The following is a 20,546-nucleotide window of genomic DNA, read 5'->3' on the forward strand; positions in this document are numbered from 1 at the left end:
ACCATGTTTTGTTTTTTCTATTGGATTTGCACCATTGGTCTTTCTTATTCCTGAAATTACTCTGCCCAGAAGGCCTTTACTCCCTCTTCCAACCCAAGACTCTGATCAAACATCATTTAAGATGCTTGTCCTTCTGCCATCAGTAATTATTCCCTTTCCTCAGCATAATCATATGCATCTATATATAATTAGCACATCCTACTCTACCACATCCGTCTCTACCACATCTCCTTAAGAACAGAAACTGTATCTTGATCATTTCTGTGTCCCAGCAACTAGTACCTAAGTGACTTATTTTACCATTAATATTAATTTATTTTGTTCATTACTATGAGGATGTGTCTCTCCTCTTATACCCTTTTTTCCTCACTGGTCTCTTTTCCTCACTCTTGTCTAGAGAAAACGGTGCTTAATATATACTGAAAAGATGAATAGATATGAAGAACCACAGACACAGGGTATTAAGTAGAAATTGGATTTGACCTCATGCCCTCCTGGCTCCAAAGCCTGTGCCCTCTCCACTACAATACATTGCCACACAAAATACAAAACTAACTACTTGTTGAATTTATGGACTAAAGGTATACAGTCTTAAAGAGCAGAGAAGTTAAATGCTTTATGTTTCCAATAAGACACTAAATTAACTGACTTTCTAACTGCATATGAACCTTGACGAAAAGTAGGGTGTCGGGGGAGCGTCACAATTTCACTCCTGGGGCCTTCTAGGGGAGGCTTTTCTCCTCCACCTGCACCAGGCGAGAAATACCCTCAGGACAGGGATGAGAATGAGGGAAATCAAGCTCGCAAGAACATCCACAGCGCTCCACGGACGCCTGCCTCAGAGGGCTCCAGGACACCCAACAAGCCCCCGGCCGCCTAACGGCCGCTCCAACCGCCGTCTCACATTTTCATGGTGCCTTTAGGACCCAAGTTGGTCCGCAGCACATCCTGCAACCCTCGGGCGGCGCATATATTGACAGACAAAGCTGCCTGGGCCCGCGCCACCTCAGCCTTGGAGTTTACGGCCTTTATCGCAGCCATAGCCTAATCGTTCACAGGAAAAAAAAAAAAAGCCTTAGTCGCGCTTCTGAGCAAAAACGCCAACGCTACGCCACGCTCTCTTGAACCTCGGCCAATCATCGCCCTTACAGGAAGTGACATTATCAAGCCTCGCCGGACGGAAACCAGAATCGCTTTGGGTCTGGTCGCCAAGATGGCGTCCTCCGCCTCCGCCAGGACTCCGGCCGGGAAGCGAGTGGTAAATCAGGAAGAATTGCGGCGGTTAATGAAGGAGAAGCAGCGTCTGAGCACCAATCGGAAACGGATAGAATCTCCATTCGCGAAGTACAACCGTTTGGGGCAGCTGAGTTGTGCCCTGTGTAACACCCCGGTTAAGAGCGAGCTCCTGTGGCAGACTCACGTCCTGGGAAAGCAGCACCGAGAGAAAGTGGCCGAGCTGAAAGGCGCGAAGGAAGCCAGCCAGGGTTCGTCCGCCAGCTCAGCGCCTCAGACCGTCAAGAGGAAAGCGCCGGACGCAGACGGCCAAGACGCCAAGAGAGCGAAGGCCACCTTGGTGCCTCAGGTACAGCCCTCCACATCTGCGTTGCCCACCAACTTTGACAAAATAGGAAAGGAGTTCATTAGAACGACTTCCAGTAAGCCTTCAGGACTCAGTTTACTCCCCGATTATGAAGATGAGGAGGAGGAGGAAGAGGAGGAGGAAGGAGATGGAGAAAGAAAAAGGGGGGACGCCAGCAAGCCGCTGTCCGACGCACAGGGCAAGGAGCACTCAGTTTCTTCTTCGCGGGAGGTAACAAGTAGTGTGCTGCCAGACGATTTCTTTAGTACTAATCCTCCCAAGGCCCCCATAATTCCTCATTCAGGGTCAATTGAGAAAGCAGAAATACATGAAAAAGTGGTGGAAAGGAGAGAAAACACCGCGGAAGCGTTACCGGAAGGTTTTTTTGACGACCCTGAGGTAGATGCAAGGGTGCGAAAGGTTGATGCCCCAAAAGATCAGATGGACAAAGAGTGGGACGAATTCCAAAAAGCCATGAGGCAGGTCAACACTATTTCCGAAGCCATAGTTGCCGAAGAGGATGAGGAGGGACGGTTGGACCGCCAGATTGGGGAGATCGATGAGCAGATAGAGTGTTATCGACGGGTGGAAAAGCTACGGAATCGCCAGGATGAAATAAAAAATAAACTTAAAGAAATCCTGACCATAAAAGAACTGCAGAAAAAGGAAGAAGAGAATGCTGACAGCGATGATGAGGGGGAACTACAGGATTTGTTGTCTCAGGATTGGAGAGTGAAAGGGGCATTGTTATAAGGTTTTAAAGACCCAAGGTTTCTAACAGCCTCTGCTATTGTATAAAAGTGCTGTCTCTCAGTAGTATATCGGTTACTTCATGCCTAGAGATTTGGGTACCTGGATTGCTAAACTGGATTGTTAAGATAAAATGAGCCAGTGAGCTACAGCACTTTGGAAAATTTGTGTAAAATGTTTTTGAGGTAAAGTTGTTTTTGAAATTTCTGAAGTGTTATATACCAAAATGCCAACTGTTCCACAACAGACTTAACTGTATACTTTCGTTGTAAATATTGTACATAGTTAAATCTATATTAAGTAATTCTGTTTTGAATTTTTTTAAATTAATAGACCAACCGGCAAACTTTTAGATGAATGCTCACTGTGGTATTTGTAATGTATTTATCTTCTGAACCCTACATCAAGTTGAAAAGGTTTGTTTTCTTGTTTCTTTGGTTTTTTAAGAACACTTCATGAACACATAAGTCATTATAGGTTAATCAGTTCTCTTAGTATGCTTCATTTTAAAAACAGAAAAATATATGCCAAACACGATCAGCCTCCCTAAACCAGTTTCCCTGGACTAGACCAATGCTGCTCAGATGTGGTTGCACGTGAGAATCACCTATGAAGTATTAAAATAAATTCAAGTGTCTGAGGCCTTCCCCTTCAATAAATCTGGGATGAGGTCCAGGCAACTGTGTTTTTTAAAGCTCCCAGGTTATTCCAATATATGCCAGGATTTAAAGAGTAACTGCCCTAAATCCAGAACCCATTTATGTTTTTCTTTAAATAACATTCCATAAATTTGCTGTTTCTTGAATGAAGGAAATATTATCTTTTATTTATTTCATCCAGCCTTAAATTTTGTTATTTGGTGGTAAATTAGAGTTCCTTGTTTGCAGGTCCTATCTATTGTAGAAAGAATATTTAAGTTGTCTTTCCAGCAGTAACAGTTGGCTCTTGCTGGTCATTGATAGTTTAAATCACTCCTTCCTTTAGAGATTGAGGTACTCAAATAGGAAAAGGGACTTAGCAGTGTTCTGGAGTAGAAATGCATACAGCATATTCAAATAAAAGTGAGCAATAATAATAATAGCTAAGACCTATATAGTTCTTAGTATGGGCCAGGTATGGTTGTAAGTGCTTTACATATATTAACTCAATCTAGTTTCCCTAAATTCCTTTTTTATGGAGAGGAGTACCAAGAGATAAGGTTTGAAAAGCTTTGAATGCTAAGTGAAAACTTTTTATGAAGTTCATATGAAAATGGAGGTTTTGAGCGAAGAATGACATCTGCAAAGAAATATCATGGAACATTAACAGTATATAGAATGGAATGAACACAGGGTAGAAGGAAACTAGGAGCTATTTGAAAACTATATTTTCAAAAGCGAGGTGACAAGACTGATTAGCTGTGGATTGGGAGAAAAGGAATAGAAGTGAAAGATTTTCAAAGGAATAGCTAAATTTTAGTGACTAGAAGTGGAAGAAGAAAAACAGGAGGGATAAGTACAGAATTCAAGATTTTGTATTTAGTGTCACTGCCTAAAAGGATTTATCTAACACTTATTGAACAGTTGCTGTGTACCACAAATTATTATTAATAATTGTCCTGCTGCCTTTGGCAGTCTTCTTCCTTGAGCTGCTAGCTGATCAGTGATAGCAGCTTCCATTTGATGAGACATGGCTTGCTTGCCTCAAATGTGTGAACCCACTGTTACTCAGAATTTTCCCTTCATTCATCACTATTACGCCAGGAAGAAAGTACAAATATAGGTTTGAATGGTGGGCCCAGTATTGCCTTGGCTAACAATCTAGTGGAGTACTGTCCACTAAAGATATAATGCCGCTGGGTGTGGTGGCTCATGCCTATAATCCTAGCACTTTGGGAATCCGAGGCGGGTGGATCACTTGACCTCAGAAGTTCAAGACCAGCCTGGGCAACATGGCAAAACCCCATCTCTACAAAAAATACAAAAAAAAAAAAATTATCTGGGTGTGGTGGCATGCACCTGTAGTCCCAGCTACTTGGGATGCTGAGGTGGGAGGATCACCTGTGCCAGGGGAGGTGGAGGCTGCAGTGAACTGTGATTGTGCCACTGCACTCCCGCATGGGTAACAGTATGACCCTGTCTCAGAAAGTCAAAAAATATAATGCAAGCCATAAATTTTACATTTTCTAGTAGCCAAAGTAAAAAGAAGTAAAAGTAGTTTTAATGTGTTTTATGCCCAGAATATTAATGTTCCAATATGTAGTTAATATTTAAAATCAATTATTTTTACTACATTTTTGAAATCTAGGTGTATCTAACAGCACATCTCAGTTTAGACTGGCCACACTTCAAGTACTGAATAGCCATATGTGACTAGTGACTACTATAAAAAACAGCATAGATCTAAAGAGTAAGGTATCCAGGTGAAAAGATAAACATGCTCAGGAGGTAGCCAGCATCCAATTTAACTAGAGCAGAGGGTTCACTCCTGGCAACAGTGGGAATTATGATTGAAAATACAGATTAGGAACATGTGGAGGACCTTAAATACCAAGCTCTAAGGAATGTGAACTTTCTAAGTTAACAATTTACCCTTGTAGATTGAGTCCTTAATTGTAACACTGCTTAATAAGTGCCAGGTGTGTGTTACTAATGTGAACCCCCCCATTGGGCTTTTAGGAAGCCCTCAAAATCTGATTCTCAAAGCTCCATTCCAGAGCAGTAGAAATGGGGCCCTGACCATAATCAGTGCCCAATGAGTCCTTGTTGAATTTGAGGTCAGTGTAAACAGCTACAGGAGCTAGTGCATCTTTCCTGATCCACTTATACATTGGAAAGCTCCATTATTATACCTTCTCTGAGCTAAGTCAAACAGGTTTTGGCATTTGACTGAATACCATCATTGTTCCTAAATTGTAAGAATTGTTCCCAAGGACTCCTTCCAGTCACTTCTCATTTTAGAAAGCCCCCTAATTCAGCCATCATCACAATATAGAAGTGTAAATGCTATAAAGGTATCCTCTCACCCAGCTTCACTTACCAATTTAAATCAATACACCTAACTTGGAAGAAGGAAAAAATGCTGATCCAACTAGCCTTCAAATGTATATGTGTCCAGTGCCTTAAAATTTGCTATTTAATGATGGAAGTAATTACTGCTTTTTACACACCAGGGGACAAAATAGGCTATGGAATTAAAATTGCAGGAGAAAATGTAATTTAGGCCTAAAATCTTTAATAGTAACAATCACTAGATTAGTGTGTAGTAATGGAAAGAACCATGGAATTGGAACAGAAGACCTGCATTCAAGTTTCCACTCTACTTTTTAATGGTTAATGAGCTTGGCCAAGTCACGTCTCTGAGCCTTAATTTGCTCCACTATAACATGAAGATATGTAATTCCTCACAGGGGTATGGTGAGAGTCCAGCAAGACATGGACTCATTCTGATGAACACAGAATGGAAGATCTTAATGGAAATAGTGTGTTTCCTGTCAAGTACCAATTGGCTAGCTGTTTGGCTAGATGTTGTGCCGGGGGTTTGAGTAAATATTCATAGGAATGATGACTAGATAGATAACCTTAGATTGCTTTTTCAAACTAATAGTCTTAGCCTATATAATACCAGGAGTATAGAAGATTTAAATTTGAACAAGGGCCGGGCTGTGTGGCTCACACCTATAATCCCAGCACTTTGGGAGACCGAGGCAGGCAGATCACCTGAGGTCAGGAGTTTGAGACCAGCCTGGCCAACATATAGTGAAACCCCATCTCTACTAAAAAATAAATAAATAAACACAAAAATTAGCTGGGCCTGGCAGTGCATGCCTGTAATCCCAGCTACTTGGGAAGCCAAGGTGGGAGAATCACTTGAACCCGGGAGGCAGAGGTTGCAGTGAGCTGAGATCGCACCAGTGCACCCCAGCCTGGGTGACAAAGCAAGACTCCATCTCTCAAAAAAAAAAAAAAAAAAAAAAAGTTTGAACAGGGGGAAAAAAAAATGCCAAAACTCCCCACATTCAGTTTTACATCTACATTTCCTCCCTCAGTGATCTCATCCATTCCTATGGGTTTAAATATCACCTATGTATTGAAGATTCCCACTTTATATCTCCAACCTTGTCCTTCCTCCTAAGCTTCTGGCTTGGCTAAGTACCTACCTAACATTCCACTTCAAGATTTAATAGGTGTTCAAAATAGAATAACTCTCAAACAGAGCTTTGATTTTCTTCTCAAACCTGTTCTCAGGTTTACTGAGAACTTGTCTCAATAAATTTTACTGAGTAAATTTTACTGAGACTTGTCTCAGTAAATGGCACCACTACCCACCCAGATGCTCAAGGCAAACCCTGGGGGCCATCATTCATTGTCATTCCTTTCCCTCAAATCTAATGCACTAGTTAAGTCCTGTCCATTCTACCTCTAAAATATGCCTAAAATCTGTCCACTTCTTTCTCACTGGCCCTAGCCACCAACATCTCATTCATTGTTGCCTATCCCCTCACCCTCATCACAATCTATTCTCACAGAGTAGTCAGAATGATCTTAAAATTTTAGATTAAGACACTTCATCATTTAAAACCATTATATGCTTCCATCACACTGGGGGGTGGTGGGGGTAAGAAATCCAAGCCCTTATTAAGTCCACATGGTATTCAGGGGTTGCTAATTCAAATGTCTACTACTTACAAACTGATGACACTAAGCCCCATTAAAGTGGTGTGGAAGGGGACAGGAGAGCATAACTGTTCTACGTTGAATGCAACTGTTATTCAGGAATAACGGCCTGGCATAGTGGCATGGACAATTTGTTTTTTGGTTTTGGTGGTTTTTTTTTTTTTTTGGTTTTTGGTTTTTGTTTTTGAGACGGAGTGTCGCTCTGTCGTGCAGTGGCGCAATCTCGGCTCACTGCAACCTCTGCCTCCCAGGTTCACGCCATTCTGCCTCAGCCTTCTGAGTAGCTGGGACTACAGGTGCCCGCCACCATGCCTGGCTAATTTTTTTGTATTTTTAGTAGAGACGGAGTTTCACCATGTTAACTGGGATGGTCTCGATCTCCTGACCTTGTGATCCGCTTGCCTTGGCCTCCCAAAGTGCTTGGATTACAGGCACGAGCCACCACACCCGGCCCAAATTTTTTTTTTTTGACTTAAGATAAATTGCAAGTCAGGATTGTTTTTCAGTGAAATATCAAAAACACTGTGGGCTGAGTGTGATCTGTGGACCCGCACCTTGTGACATACCTCTCTGACTTCATCTGCTACACATTTCCCCTTAATTCTCTATTTCCCAGTTCACTAGCTAGCTTTCTAGCCCTCGGATGTGACATCTTAGGGCTCACACCCTTGTGGTTTTCTCTGCTTGGAATGTGACTTCAGATAGCATGGCAGTCTTCTCAATCATTCAGTTCTCAGCTCTAAAGTCCCTTTCTCAGATGGCATAAACAGCCACCTGTCACTCAAAACACTTTATGAATTCACTAAACATCACTATCTTAAGTTAGCTTGTTTATTTGTATCTAACTCTCCCCACTAAAATGTAAACTCCATGAGAGCAGGGATCTTGTCTGTCTTAGCTGCAACCTAAAATAATGTCAGACACATAATAGGACTCGATAAACACCTGTTGAATGAATATCCCCCACATAGCTGGAAGTTGCTTGGGAAAGTGGCAGAAAGATCAAGCTGACTACAGAAATCAGAACCAGAGTAAGTCAGTCAGCAGCTTGGACTCAGTGGCTGAGGTACTTTTTTCCTACTATGCGTCTTCCTTACTTCTCTGGCACACGAAGCCCTTACCTATTCTGAGCACACAACAGGGCAAGGAGGTATACACAACAGCCTCTAGGGTGCAATGGGCCACCTTCACAGTTAGCCAACAGGAATTCCTCATAGCACCAAATAGGCAAAGAGGGACCTCCACATGTCAGCGGGAGCTCTTGGGCAACCTTGATACCAGGAGGAAGAAAGTGGCAGGGCAAGATCACAGAGCCAGCAAGCACTCACTATTCCCCAGCCACGCTCACCCCTTGTCTCTTGGCAGTCAAAGCCTTTCAGAGTGCATCTATGCACTTAGCCATCCTTCACTGTAAGTACCCCCAGTCTCTCAGAGGAGGAAACCAGCTCCATCTGGCTGCACCTCCATTTTGCTAGCAGCATTTGGTGAGCTTCAAGCACACTGGGAAGCCAAGAGTCATCTTTAGGGGAATGAGGAGGACCACACGAAGCGGTTGATGATGTGGTGTTCGTTGTTTTCATTGTTGTGTATTGTTTGTTTGCTTGTTGTTTTGCCAAGTGTAGTTACAAGGTGGTATCAATCAAGCCAGCTGATCAGGTTATTAATAATAGCTACTATTGACTGGATACCTACCATATGGGTGGCCCTATGCTAGGGCTTGGTATACACCACATCACATCCTCACAACCCTGTGAAGTATATGAAATCTTCATTTTACAGATGAGGAAGCTGAGGTTCTGAAGTGAAACAACTGACTCAAGGCAACAATCCCAAAGCCCTTGTTCATTATTATTTAATATTAATATATACTTGCATAGAGTATTTTTTACTCACCAACTGATATGGTTTGGCCGTGTCCCCACCGAAATCTCATCTTGAATTCCCACGTGTTGTGGGAGGGACTCAGTGGGAGGTAACTGAATCATGGGGACAAGTCTTTCCTGTGCTGTTCTCATGATACTGAGTCAGTCTCAGGAGATCTGATGGTTTTAAAGAGAGGAGTTCCTCTACACAAGTTCTCTCTTTGCCTGCTGCCATTTATGTAAGACGTGACTTGCTCCTCTTTGTCTTCCACCATGATTGCCAGGCCTCCCCAGCCATGTGGAACTGTAAGTCCATTAAACCTCTTTCTTTTGTAAATTGCCCAGTCTCAGGTATGGTTTTATCAGCACCATGAGAACAGACTAATACACCAACTTTTACATCGGTTTTCTTCATCTCACCACCCCCCACCAAGAGTGAAACAACTATTATCACTCCATTTTAGATGTTTAATGACTCGTCCAAGGTCACTCAGTAAGTTAATCACTAAGACCAGATGTAACTTGATTTCCCAGTCCAATATATTTTCTATATTTAATAATAAAATGTGCAAAACATGACAGGATCCCCAAAATAGCAATAATTTAAGATGAGGGAAGTTTGCTGTCAAGGTTAAAGCAGTTCAGTGCTTTTCACAATCCCTTGCTAGGCTGGGAAGTCCTCTTTGTTGCAGGGCGTTATCCTCAGATTTTCTCCACACACTCCCAAATGCTCTGCCTTACCTCATTTCGCCAGCAATAAAGTGTGTACTCCTTAGTGGTCTCTGATGGGAGGAAGAACGATGATTTCAGTTCTCAGAAATCCTAATGGGAAACAACAGCTACAAAGTACCCTGTGATCCACCGCTTTTTGACAAGGTGACCTTGGGCGAGTTACTTCACTTAGTTTCCTCAACCATTAATATAATCCAAGGAGAGTAATAGTTCCTGTCTCCTAAGATTAAATGAGTTAAACGCATGTCAATGTTTTTAATATAGCATCTGAGCCATATAGTAAGCACTCACTAAATGTTGCCTGTTATTACTGTACTGTATGGTTTCTGTATTCTAGGAGACTGCCCTCCTCCACATGACCATCCACAGAGGGTATCTGAGGGAAAATGCTTTTGCTCTTTTTGGGATAATTTAGAAGTAGAAGAGGCACTAGATTAAGTACAGTTATTTCCCAAGGTGGCTTAGACCCACTTGCTTCCATTCATTCCCTCTCATTTGTATATTTGACATTTATTAAGAACCTACTCTATGAGAGTTCCTAGGGATTCAAAGATGAATAAAATGTAGCCCTGAACAAATGGATCTCAGTCTAGATCAGAGCTTTTCAACCCCATCGCTATTTTTGTTTGTTTGGTTGGTTGGTTGGTTGTTTTTCTGAGATAAGGTCTCGCTCTGACGCCCAGGCTGGAGTGCAGTGGTGTGATCATAGCTCACCTCAGCCCTGAACTCCCAGGCTCAAGTGATCCTCCTGCTTTAGCTTCCTGAGTAGCTAGGGCTACAGGCACGAGCCACCATACTCATCTATTTTTCCCCCTTTTTTTGGTAGGGACAGTGTCTCCCTGTTACCAAGGCTGGTCTTGAGCTTCTGTACTCAAGTGATCCTCCTGTCTCAGCCTCCCAAAGTGCTGGGATTGCAGGCATAAGCCACCACACCAGGCTTCCCTCTACACTATTGACATTTGGGACTGGATAATTCTTTGGGCTGGGGGTCTGTCCTTTGCATCGTAGGATGTTTGGCAGTATCCCTGACCTCTGCCCACTAAATGTCAGTGGCACCGTCACAACCCCCCACCTCATCGTGTTAGCTAAGAGTAGCCCCCAGTTGAGATCTACTGGTCTGTTTACAACTAACTATAATATAATATGATAAAATATGTTTGTGCAAAGTGTTGAGTGGGCAGTGTGTTGGAGGAGCAACTGACTGCGGGGAGGAGGGCTCAGAAAGCTTCTGAGGAGGGAAAATTTGCACTCAGCATTGAAGGACGAGAAAGACTGTGCCAAGCAGTGAAGGAGGGAATGAGTATTGTGGACTAAGGTAATAGTGGCACAGAGACATGGAAAGTATGCAGTGCAGGGGAAACTGTCACCTCAAGTACATGGAAGGATGTGGTGGAAATAGGACAGGAAGTCCACTGGGACTAGATTTACAAAGAACCTTGCGTGTGACCCTAAGCAATTTAGACTCCAGCCCAAAGGCAGAAATCCAGCATGGGAAGGAAGAGAAAAAAGCACATTCATTTCTTGGAAAGACTTAACATCCTCAACTGGGAAAAGACAGAGAAGATGGACAAAAATGACTAATTCCTTCTTTTAATCTGGATTTTCTTTCCAGTTATGGATTGGCTCTTCAGCCCACAGCCTCTACACTCCTCCAAATGAGAAGGAAGAAAAACTAGAGAAGCCCTCCTATTTTAGAACACAAGATTCACTCGAGAAAAAGACTCAATTTTACTCCTCCAAATAGTCCTTGAAGCTACTTGAAAACCTCTCATAGTAGAAACTGATATATTCCTTTGGTTGATGTCTTTTTATTTTAATTTTCAAAAAGTTTAGGAAATAGAAGCACACGGGGAAGTACAGAAAATAATATAACAAACATCTTGTACCCATTATCCAAAAATTCCTTTGAGAAATAGAAAAGTACAGAACACAGCTAAAACCCAAGTTAAAGAGAGTTTAGGTTTTAGATAGATGCTTGGGCAGGAGGAACCTGGCTAACATTCACAGCATCAGACATCAGTGTGCAGCTTCTGGATGAAGGGCTGTCTCACCTAGTCTGTGCAAATGGGCCCATTTCAAAGACAATGGTTCCCTAACCCAACTATATCCAATGCCCTATGCTGACCTACTCAAGGAGATTCTAGGTCAGTTTAACATTGGAAACAGCATGTTAAACAAGTTCTTCACGTAGTTCTGCAGTGGCAAAAACCAATGCTTAAAGCAATAACGTAACCTGTTGACCTATTCATCTGTTGATAACAGATCCTGCCTCACAAGTTTACTCTGACGATTAAATACATACACACATGTTGCTTAGCACTGGCATATAAGAAGCACTCAATAATACTTATTAACAATAATCAGTGTTCACTGAGTACTTCTTTAGTGTACACTATGGTACAAGGGTCTGCAAGGAATTCAAAGGTATATATCAACCTCTTCCTAAAGGCAGAGTCTGAGTTTATCTTATTCACTCAATGCCCTGCACAAAGCAGACACTCAAATAATACTTATTGAATAAATGAGTGAAAAAGTGGCCCTGACCTTCAAGGAAATTACAATCTGGTTGTATTATAAATAGTATATAAGAAACTGGGCAGGGGCCAGGTGCGGTGGTTCAAGCCTGTAATATCAGCACTTTGGGAGGCTGAGGTGGGAGAATCACTTGAAGCCAGGAGGTCAAGACCAGCCTGGGCAACATGGCGAGATGCCATCTCTACATAAAAATTAGCTGGGAGTGGTGCAATCCCAGCACTTTGAGAGGCCGAGGCAGATGGATCACCTGAGCTCAGGAGTTCCAGACTAGCCTGGGCAATATGGTGAAACTGTGTCTCTACGGAAAATACAAAAAATTAGCCAGTTTTGGTGGCGTGCACCTGTGGGTCTCAGGTACTTGGGAGGCTGAGGTGGCAGGATTGCTTGAGCCTGGGAAGTGGAGGTTGCAGTAAGTCAAGATTGCACCACTGCACTCCAGCAAGACTGCATCTCTGAAAAAAAAAAAAAAAAAGGAAATTGGGCAGGACCAAAATATTAAACTACTGGTTATATGCAGTGTAAAGAGGGCTAATCAAAAGTCTAGGGTCTGAGTCCCACTTTGCCGCCCATTAGCTGTGATATTTACCTGGTCAGTTTACTCCCTGAGCCTTAGTTTTATCCTCTTGGAGTATTAGGCTATGTCTGGGTACTAAGGACCCTCCCAAGAGGATCTATCACCAAGACCAAGATAGGAGCTGCAGGCAGGGGAGGTGGCAGCATGGGTGGTCAGGAATGCTTCAAGAGGGCCAAAGTGGCACTTCCCAGAGAAGGAAAGAAAAGGGGTAGAGGCTCTCCCAATGTACAGGAATGGCAGGAGGAACAAGAGAGGTAAAGTGTTCAGCTCAGTCTTCAACCTCTGCCACTGCACCAAAGCTAAAAAACCAGCTATCATCAAAACTACCTTAGCAACCAGCCCCAGAGCCCTGTAAAGGAAAACTTAGGTCTACCTCTCAAATAGGCTTATCTCTTCAAAAAACATATTTCCCTCTGAAAATTATTAACTTGTCTCCTGAAAAACATAACCACCAGGACTTCACGCTAGAAAACCCAACCCAGGAGTTCAAGGAAGATGGTGGCAACTTTTGAGTTTTCCTCACACCACATCTGTGACCTCATCTTCTTAACCCCGTCCCATAACCTCATCCCAGAACCTCTCTGTCATGGATCAGCTACTCCCAAAGGCAAGTATGACTCCTCTCAGCTCTGCCCTTCCTCAACCTGACAGCCGTAGCACAACATATTCAAAGGAGAGGCCAAGAAACCCCCCTGGTTAAGAACCAACCTCCGCAGCCTTTATTGAGAATGAAGAACAATGAGCTGATGTGAATTATTATATCTTTCTACAGCTGTTCCCTTTTAAATATTTATCCTGGCAAATACCACCACCGTTTTTTACAACTTATTTTAATTGTGTGACTATTAAGCAAACCAACCCATAAAATCAGCTCTTGCTGCTGGGATTTATGTGATTCATAGACCACAGCTTATTAAAAAAGGGAATCCACCGAGAACAGACTAGCCTTACAAGTGCCCCTCACTGTCTCTAGGAAGGTGTCAAGCCTTTTCCCAATTCTTGCCTGTGGCTCCCAAGCTACCAGTTAGTAGCATAGAACGTGAACAGAATCTACCCATTTCCTTACGGCTCTTTTTCTTCGTAACAATCCTGATGAGTCTTAACTGGAAGTCAGGGATAGAACAGTCTTAAAGGAGGTAGTTGAAACTTTTAAGAGGCTCACAAACAGGATAGATGCCCTAGAGGATTTACAGTCAAGGTCTGTGGAAAGAACTTAATTGAGGACTTTGAATAGCTAGGAACAAGCATGAGGTATCTGGATTATTCACCACCAACTTAGTTCTTGTTTGGATCATAAAACTGCTTTGAGACTCCATAAAAGCTCTTCACCAAAACTGCGCATGCACACAAATGTTTATATAACATTTCAGGAAATTCAAGGACACCCCTGAGCCCATCCACAGTTCCCCTAGGGGTCTATACGCCTCAGTTATTTCTTACTATCATTGTTACCACCCAAGCTGCCTTCATCTCTCCCCTAGATTATTACCATAGCTACCTGACTCATCTCCCAACTTTTCTACACAACAACCAGAGTGATAGTGATCCTGTTAAAGCCTAAGTTAGATGACACGATTTCCCTGCTCAGTACAATCCACTAGCTTCCCTCCTCACCTGGAATAAAAGCCAATGTCTTTGCAATGTCTTACAAGACCCTACAGGATCTGTCTCCTTGCTTTTCTCAACCTTAACTCCAGCTGCTCTACCACATGGATCTCCTTGCTATCGTCCCAAATGACAGTCACATTTTTGGCCTCCATGCCTTTATCTAATGCTCCCTCTATCCTCAATCTGCATGGGGCTGACTCATTTCTTCAAATCTTTTCTGTTGTTACTTGTCAGTGAGGCCTTCCTGACCTCTATTTAAAACTGCCGCCCTGCCCCTGCTCTGCATGTTCCACCCTCCTCTGCTTTCTTCTTCTCCATGGCACCCACTCACTTCTTACACCTTATGCATTTTACTTCCCTGTTTGTAATTTATCTCCCACACTAGTTTGCTCCATGAGGGCTGGATTTTTGTCTGCTTTGTTTCGCTACTGTATTACACTCCTGGAATTGTGCCTGACACAGAGTAGGCACTCAATAAATACTTGACTGACCAATCAATGACTGAGTGATTACACTCTGTAGTGGTATGAATGAATCCAGGTTGGATAGTGCAGGAGAATGTACATTTATTGAAATGCCTCTAAGTGCCAAGCAGTTTGCAAGCTGATATCAGTCATCTCATTAATTGGTACCCACAATCCCAAGAGTTATTTTTATCCTCATTTCACCACCACCCCAAAAATGAAATACTTAAGCATAAATCTAATACAATATGTACAAGAAGTGTATGAGGAAAACTACAAAGCCCTAATAAAAGAAATCAAAGACAAACTAATCAATAAATATTCCATGTTCATGGATACAAATACTCAATATTGTCAAGATGTCAGTTCTTTCCAATGTGATCTGTATATTCGATACAATCCCAATCAAAATTCCAGTAAGTTAGTTTGTGGATATTGGCTTTAGAAACTGATTCTAAAGTTTATGCGAAAAAGCAAAAGATTCAGAATAGCCAACACAATATTGGAGGAAGAGAACAAAGTTGGAGGACTGACATTATCTAAGTTAAGACTTGCTATAAAGCTACAGGAATCAAGACAGTGTGGTACTGGTCAAAGAACACACAAATAGACCAATGGACCGAATACACAGCCCACAGACAGACTCACATAGTCAGTGATCTTTGACAAATGACCAAAAGCAATACAAATAAGAAAACAGTCTTTTCAAAAATGGTGTTAGATCAACAAGGGATCCACATGGCAATCATTGAATCTAGACAGATCTTACACCCTTCACAGAAATAAACTCAAAATGGATCACAGACCTAAATGTAAAACTATCCCCATTTCATGGTGAAAACTGAGACCCAGAAAGTTAAGAAAATAGATAAAAGTTACAGACAGCTGGTAGTGGAACATAATTCAAACCTGTCTGTGCAAATCCAAAGCCCTGCTCTTCCCACCACACTTTGCCTCATTCTCCTTGGTACAGCAGTTCCCACTTTTCTTTTTTCTGAGACAGAGTCTCGCTCTGTCTCCCAGACTGGAGTGCAGTGGCGCGATCTCAGCTCATTGCAACCTCCACCTCCCAGGTACAAGTCATTCTTCTGCCTCAGCCTCCTGAGTAGCTGGGATTACAGGCGCATGCCACCATGCCTGGCTAATTTTTGTATTTTTAGTAGAGATGGGCTTTCACCATGTTGGTCAGACTGGTGTCGAACTCCTGACCTTATGATCCACCCACCTCGGCTTCCCAAAGTGCTGGGATTACAGGCATGAGCCACCACACCCAGCCAGTTCCCACTTTTCTAAAGAAATGCAACTGCCAGCTTTTGTACCTAGTTCCATTTCTTTTGTACCTAGTTCCATTTCACAGCAGGGGACCTGAATCAGAGATAATCAGGGGGTCCAGGGAGCTCTCGTCAAGCAAAAATCAACATTTAGAGCCTGAGTCTTTGCAAGTTTATATCAAATATTGTTACGATATAATAAACATCCTTCTAGGGGATCTTATCACTTCCAGAGTTTTATTCATTCATTCCATTCACTCATGAGTTTCATTCATTATTCACAAATATTTGTTGAGTATCTACTGTGTGCCCAGCACTGTTCTAGGCACTGAGCATATGGCACAGATGCCGCCCTCCACATGTAGGTTTGAAATCTAAGGCACTGCACTCTAACAGAAATATAGTGTAAGCCAAACATGCAGTTTTATATTTTCTAGTCGCCACATTTTCAAAAAAGTAAAAATAAACAGGTGAGATGATCTTTAATAATATATTTTATTTAACACAACATATCCAAAAAATCACTTCAATAAATAATTAACATAAAGATAGGACAGTCTTGAGTCATTTAACAACAGGATACGTTCTGCGAAATGCATTGGAAAGTGATTTGGTAATGGGAATATCGTAGAGTGTACTTACAAAACCTAGATGGTATGGCCAACTACATACCTAAGCTATATGGTATAGCCTATTGCTCCTAGGTTATAAACCCATACAGCATGCTACTATACTGAATACTGTAGGCAACTGTAACACAATGGTAAGTATTTGTGTCTCTAAACATAGGCAAAGTACAGCACACACACACACACACACACACACACAAAGGTATAAAAGAAAATGGTCCAAGGTGGGTGGATCACCTGAGGTTGGGAGTTTGAGACCAGCCTGACCAACATGGAGAACCCCGTCTCTACTAAAAATACAAAATTAGCCGGCCGTGGTGGTGCATGTCTGTAATCCCAGCTACTCGGGAGGCTGAGGCAGGAGAATCGCTTGAACCTGGGAAGCGGAGGTTGCAGTGAGCTGTGATCACGTCATTGCACTCCAGCCTGGGCAAGAAGAGTGAAACTCCATCTCGAAAAAAAAAGAAAAAAAAAAAAGAGTGCACCACATAGGGCACTTACCATGAACGAAGCTTACAGGACTAGAAGTTGCTCTGGGTGGGTCAGTGAGTGAGTGGTGTGGGAATATGAAGGCCTAGCACATTATTCTGCCTTACTCTGGACTTTATAAACTGTATACTTAGGCAACACTAAATTTACTTTAAAACTGTCTTCTTTTTTCAATAATAAATTAACCTTAGCTTACTGTTAACTTTTTTACTTTATAAGCTTTTTAATTTTTCTTTCTTTCTTTTTTTTTTTTTTTTTTTTTTTTGAGATAGTCTCACTCTGTTGCCCAGGCTGCAGTGCAGTGGCACAATCTCAGCTCACTGCAACCTCTGCCTCCCAGGTTCAAGAGATTCTCCTGCCTCAGCCTCCCAAGTAGCTAGGATTACAGGTGCATGCCACCATGCCCGACTAATTTTTGTATTTTTAGTAGAGATGGGGTTTCGCCATGTTGGCCAAAGTGTCTTCCAAAGTGCTGGGATTACAGGTGTGAGCCACCGCGATGGGCCCTGTTTGTGTTTTAAACTAAGAGTTATTACAAAAGAATCAAGTATTTTAAAATTAAAATAGCTTAGCTGGGCACAGTGGCTCACGCCTGTAATCCCAGCACTTTGGGAGGTTGAGGCGGGCAGATCACCTGAGGTCAGGAGTTCGAGACCAGCCTGGCCAACAAGGCGAAACCCATCTCTACTAACAATATAAAAAAATTATCCAGGTGTGGTGGTGGGCACCTGTCATCCCAGCTACTTGGGAGGCTGAGGCAGGAGAATCTCTTGAACCTGAGAGGCAGAGGATGCAGTGGACTGAGATCGTGCCATTGCACTCCAGCCTGGGTGACAAGAGCAAAACCCTATGTCAAACACACACACAGACACATACTCACAAACAGCACAGTCGTATAAAAATATTTTTCTTTTTTAAATAAATTTTTTTCTTATAAATATGTTGCCCAGGCTGGTTTTGAACTCCTCCTGCCTCAGCCTCCTAAAGTGCTAGGATTAGAGATGTGAGCCACTGTGCCCAGCCAATATTTTTGCTTTATATCCTTATACTATAAGCTTTTTCCTATTAAAAAAAAAATCCTTTTACTTTTAAAACTTTTTTGTTAACAATTAAGACACAAACACACACATTAGCCTAGTAAGCCTACACAGGGTCAGAATCATCAATATCACCATCCTCCACCTCTATATCTTGTCCTACTGGAAGGCCTTCAGGGGCAATATCATGCATGGAGCTGTCATCTCCTACGGTAACAATGTCTTCTTCTGGAATACCTCCTAAAGGACCTACCTGATGCTGTTTTACAGTTAGCTATTTTTTTAAGTAAGTAGTAGTATACTCTAAAATAACAATAAGGCTGGGCATGGTGGCTCATGCCTGTCATCCCAGCACTTTGAGAGGCTGAGGCAGGCAGATCACTTGAGGTCAGGAGTTCGAGACCAGCCTGGTCAACATTGTGAAACCCCGTCTCTACTAAAAATACAAAAATTAGCCGGGCGTGGTGGCGGGTGCCTGTAATTCCAGCTACTCAGGAGGCTGAGAGAGGAGAATTGCTTGAACCTAGGAGGCAGAGGTTGCAATGAGCCGAAATCCTGCCATTGCACTCCAGCCTGGGAGACAAGAACAAAACTCTGTCGCGCAAAAAAAAAAAAAAAAAAAAAAAAAAAATTATTAGCCCATCGCGGTGGCAAGTGCCTGTAGTCCCAGCTACTCGGGAGGCTGAGGCAGGAGAATCACTTGAACCTGGGAGGCGGAGGTTGCAGTCAGCTGGGATCGCGCCACCACACTCCAGCCTGATCAACACAGCAAGACTGTCTCAAAAATTAATTAATTAATTTAATGACAATAAAAGGTATAGTATACTAAATATATAAACCAGCAACATTGTCCCTTATTATCAAGTATTATATACTGTACATAATTGTGTGTATTATGCTTTTATACAACTGGCAATGCAGTAGGTTCATTTCCACCAGCATCTCCACAAACACATGAGTAATGTGCTGTCACTATATGACAGGGATTTTTCAGTTCCATTATAATCTTATGGGACCACCCTATTATATTTGGTCCATTGTCGGCCTAAATGTCATTATGTGGTACATATTATTAATGAGATATTTTACTTTTTTTAGTATGAATTTTTTGGTTTGTATTTTCTTCACTTATAGCACATCTCAATTCCATGCAACATTCAAGTGCTCAATAGTCACCTGTGGCTGTGATTACAGCACTGGAAAAAGACAGATACCATTGAGGAAACTTAAAAAAAATGTAGCAAATGTAGAGATGTGCTCAAGATCACTCAATTATCATAGCTAGGACGTAAGTCTCCAGTGACCTTCCAATTCCAAAGCCCTGGTTCATTCTGCTGCGCATTAAAAACAGGTTTTACTCCCCTCCGAACATTAGAATCGCAGTTAAACTTACTCAACCAAACTTAATGTATCCAATACAAAACTCATCCTTCTGCCCCTAACACCTCCTCTGCCTCTCTATTTTCTATTTCAGTTGATGGTACCCTTATCTTTCTGCTCACTCAGATTATTATTATTTTATCCATAAATGAGCACTTTATTTAGATCATTTAAATTCTAAATGATCTTCAAAACCACACTTTACTCTCCACCCCAACTAGCTGAATTTCATCTCCCACATGGGTCACTATGAGAACCTTCTGATTTGTTCCCTTGCCTCAGTCTCTCCCCACCCAGCTTCAACAGTATTCCCTAAGACTCTTCATGGCTCTCCACCCTCTACAGAGTAAAGACGAAACTCTTCATCACACAGCACAGAATTCTCTCGGGAATCTGTTCCTTGCTTACCTAACAAGGCCCAAATGTTTGCTGTTCCTAGACTCTGAAGAGGTCCTTTACCCTCAGGCTGCTACACTTGTAAAAATCGCCATCCCCAACTCTCATGGAGCTGGCTTCAGATTTAAGATAATACACTTTGAACGATATACAATCAAGGAGTTTCTCCTCCATCACTCCTTTACATTTTATATCTACCTGCTATTTAGTGCCTCGTCTCAATTCCATGAAAGTTACTGACTACTATTTACTAGGCAGTCTGCAGGACACAAAGAGAGGGATTATATTTAAAAAATAGATTGACGCAATCTTTGCCTTCCCCGACCTCATTACAGTATCTTTAAAAACTAGATCCTCTCTAACAGTATGAGAAAATCAAGGGGATCCTCGGAAGTTCAGGCCAGGCTGCGTTCCGAGGAGCCACCACGTCCCCTCACCTCCGCTTCCCGGGCGGCGATTGCAGGTTGAAAACTACTTCCAAACATCACAGGGCAGGCAGACTGTGACTATGACCCACGTGGCAGACGGGGGCGGGGACAGGTAGCGCGGCCGCGGCCTCGGTTCTTGCGCCTGCGTGCTGCCTCC

General features: G+C 42.4%; 2 protein-coding genes across 5 annotated transcripts in view; one reads left to right on the top strand and one right to left on the bottom strand.

The window, feature by feature from the left end:
* CCT6B (chaperonin containing TCP1 subunit 6B) overlaps window positions 1-20,487 on the bottom strand; it is a 53,113-nt gene extending 32,626 nt beyond the window's left edge. For 2 of the 4 annotated variants that reach the window (XM_015119058.3, XM_015119056.3), the window contains exon 1: window positions 20,399-20,487. In XM_015119058.3, the coding sequence (XP_014974544.2) occupies window positions 20,399-20,446 (48 nt within the window). In that variant the 5' untranslated portion in view covers window positions 20,447-20,487. Of the gene's footprint in view, window positions 1-904; window positions 1,157-20,398 lie in introns of those variants that run through there. The other 2 variants (XM_015119055.3, XM_077970795.1) reach the window with 2 other exon arrangements.
* Window positions 1,187-2,747, top strand: ZNF830 (zinc finger protein 830). Its single transcript, XM_001113549.5, has one exon. It carries the CDS (start codon window positions 1,214-1,216, stop codon window positions 2,330-2,332), a length of 1,119 nt encoding a protein of 372 aa, XP_001113549.4. The 5' UTR covers window positions 1,187-1,213; the 3' UTR covers window positions 2,333-2,747.
* Window positions 20,488-20,546: the final 59 nt, after the last annotated feature.

Source organism: Macaca mulatta, chromosome 16, assembly GCF_049350105.2.
Source record: "Macaca mulatta isolate MMU2019108-1 chromosome 16, T2T-MMU8v2.0, whole genome shotgun sequence".
Taxonomy (NCBI): Eukaryota; Metazoa; Chordata; class Mammalia; order Primates; family Cercopithecidae; genus Macaca; species Macaca mulatta.

Coding starts and splice junctions, on each gene's coding strand:
- ZNF830 (XM_001113549.5), top strand. CDS start 1,214: ATGGCGTCCTCCGCCTCCGCCAGGACTCCGGCCGGGAAGCGAGTGGTA.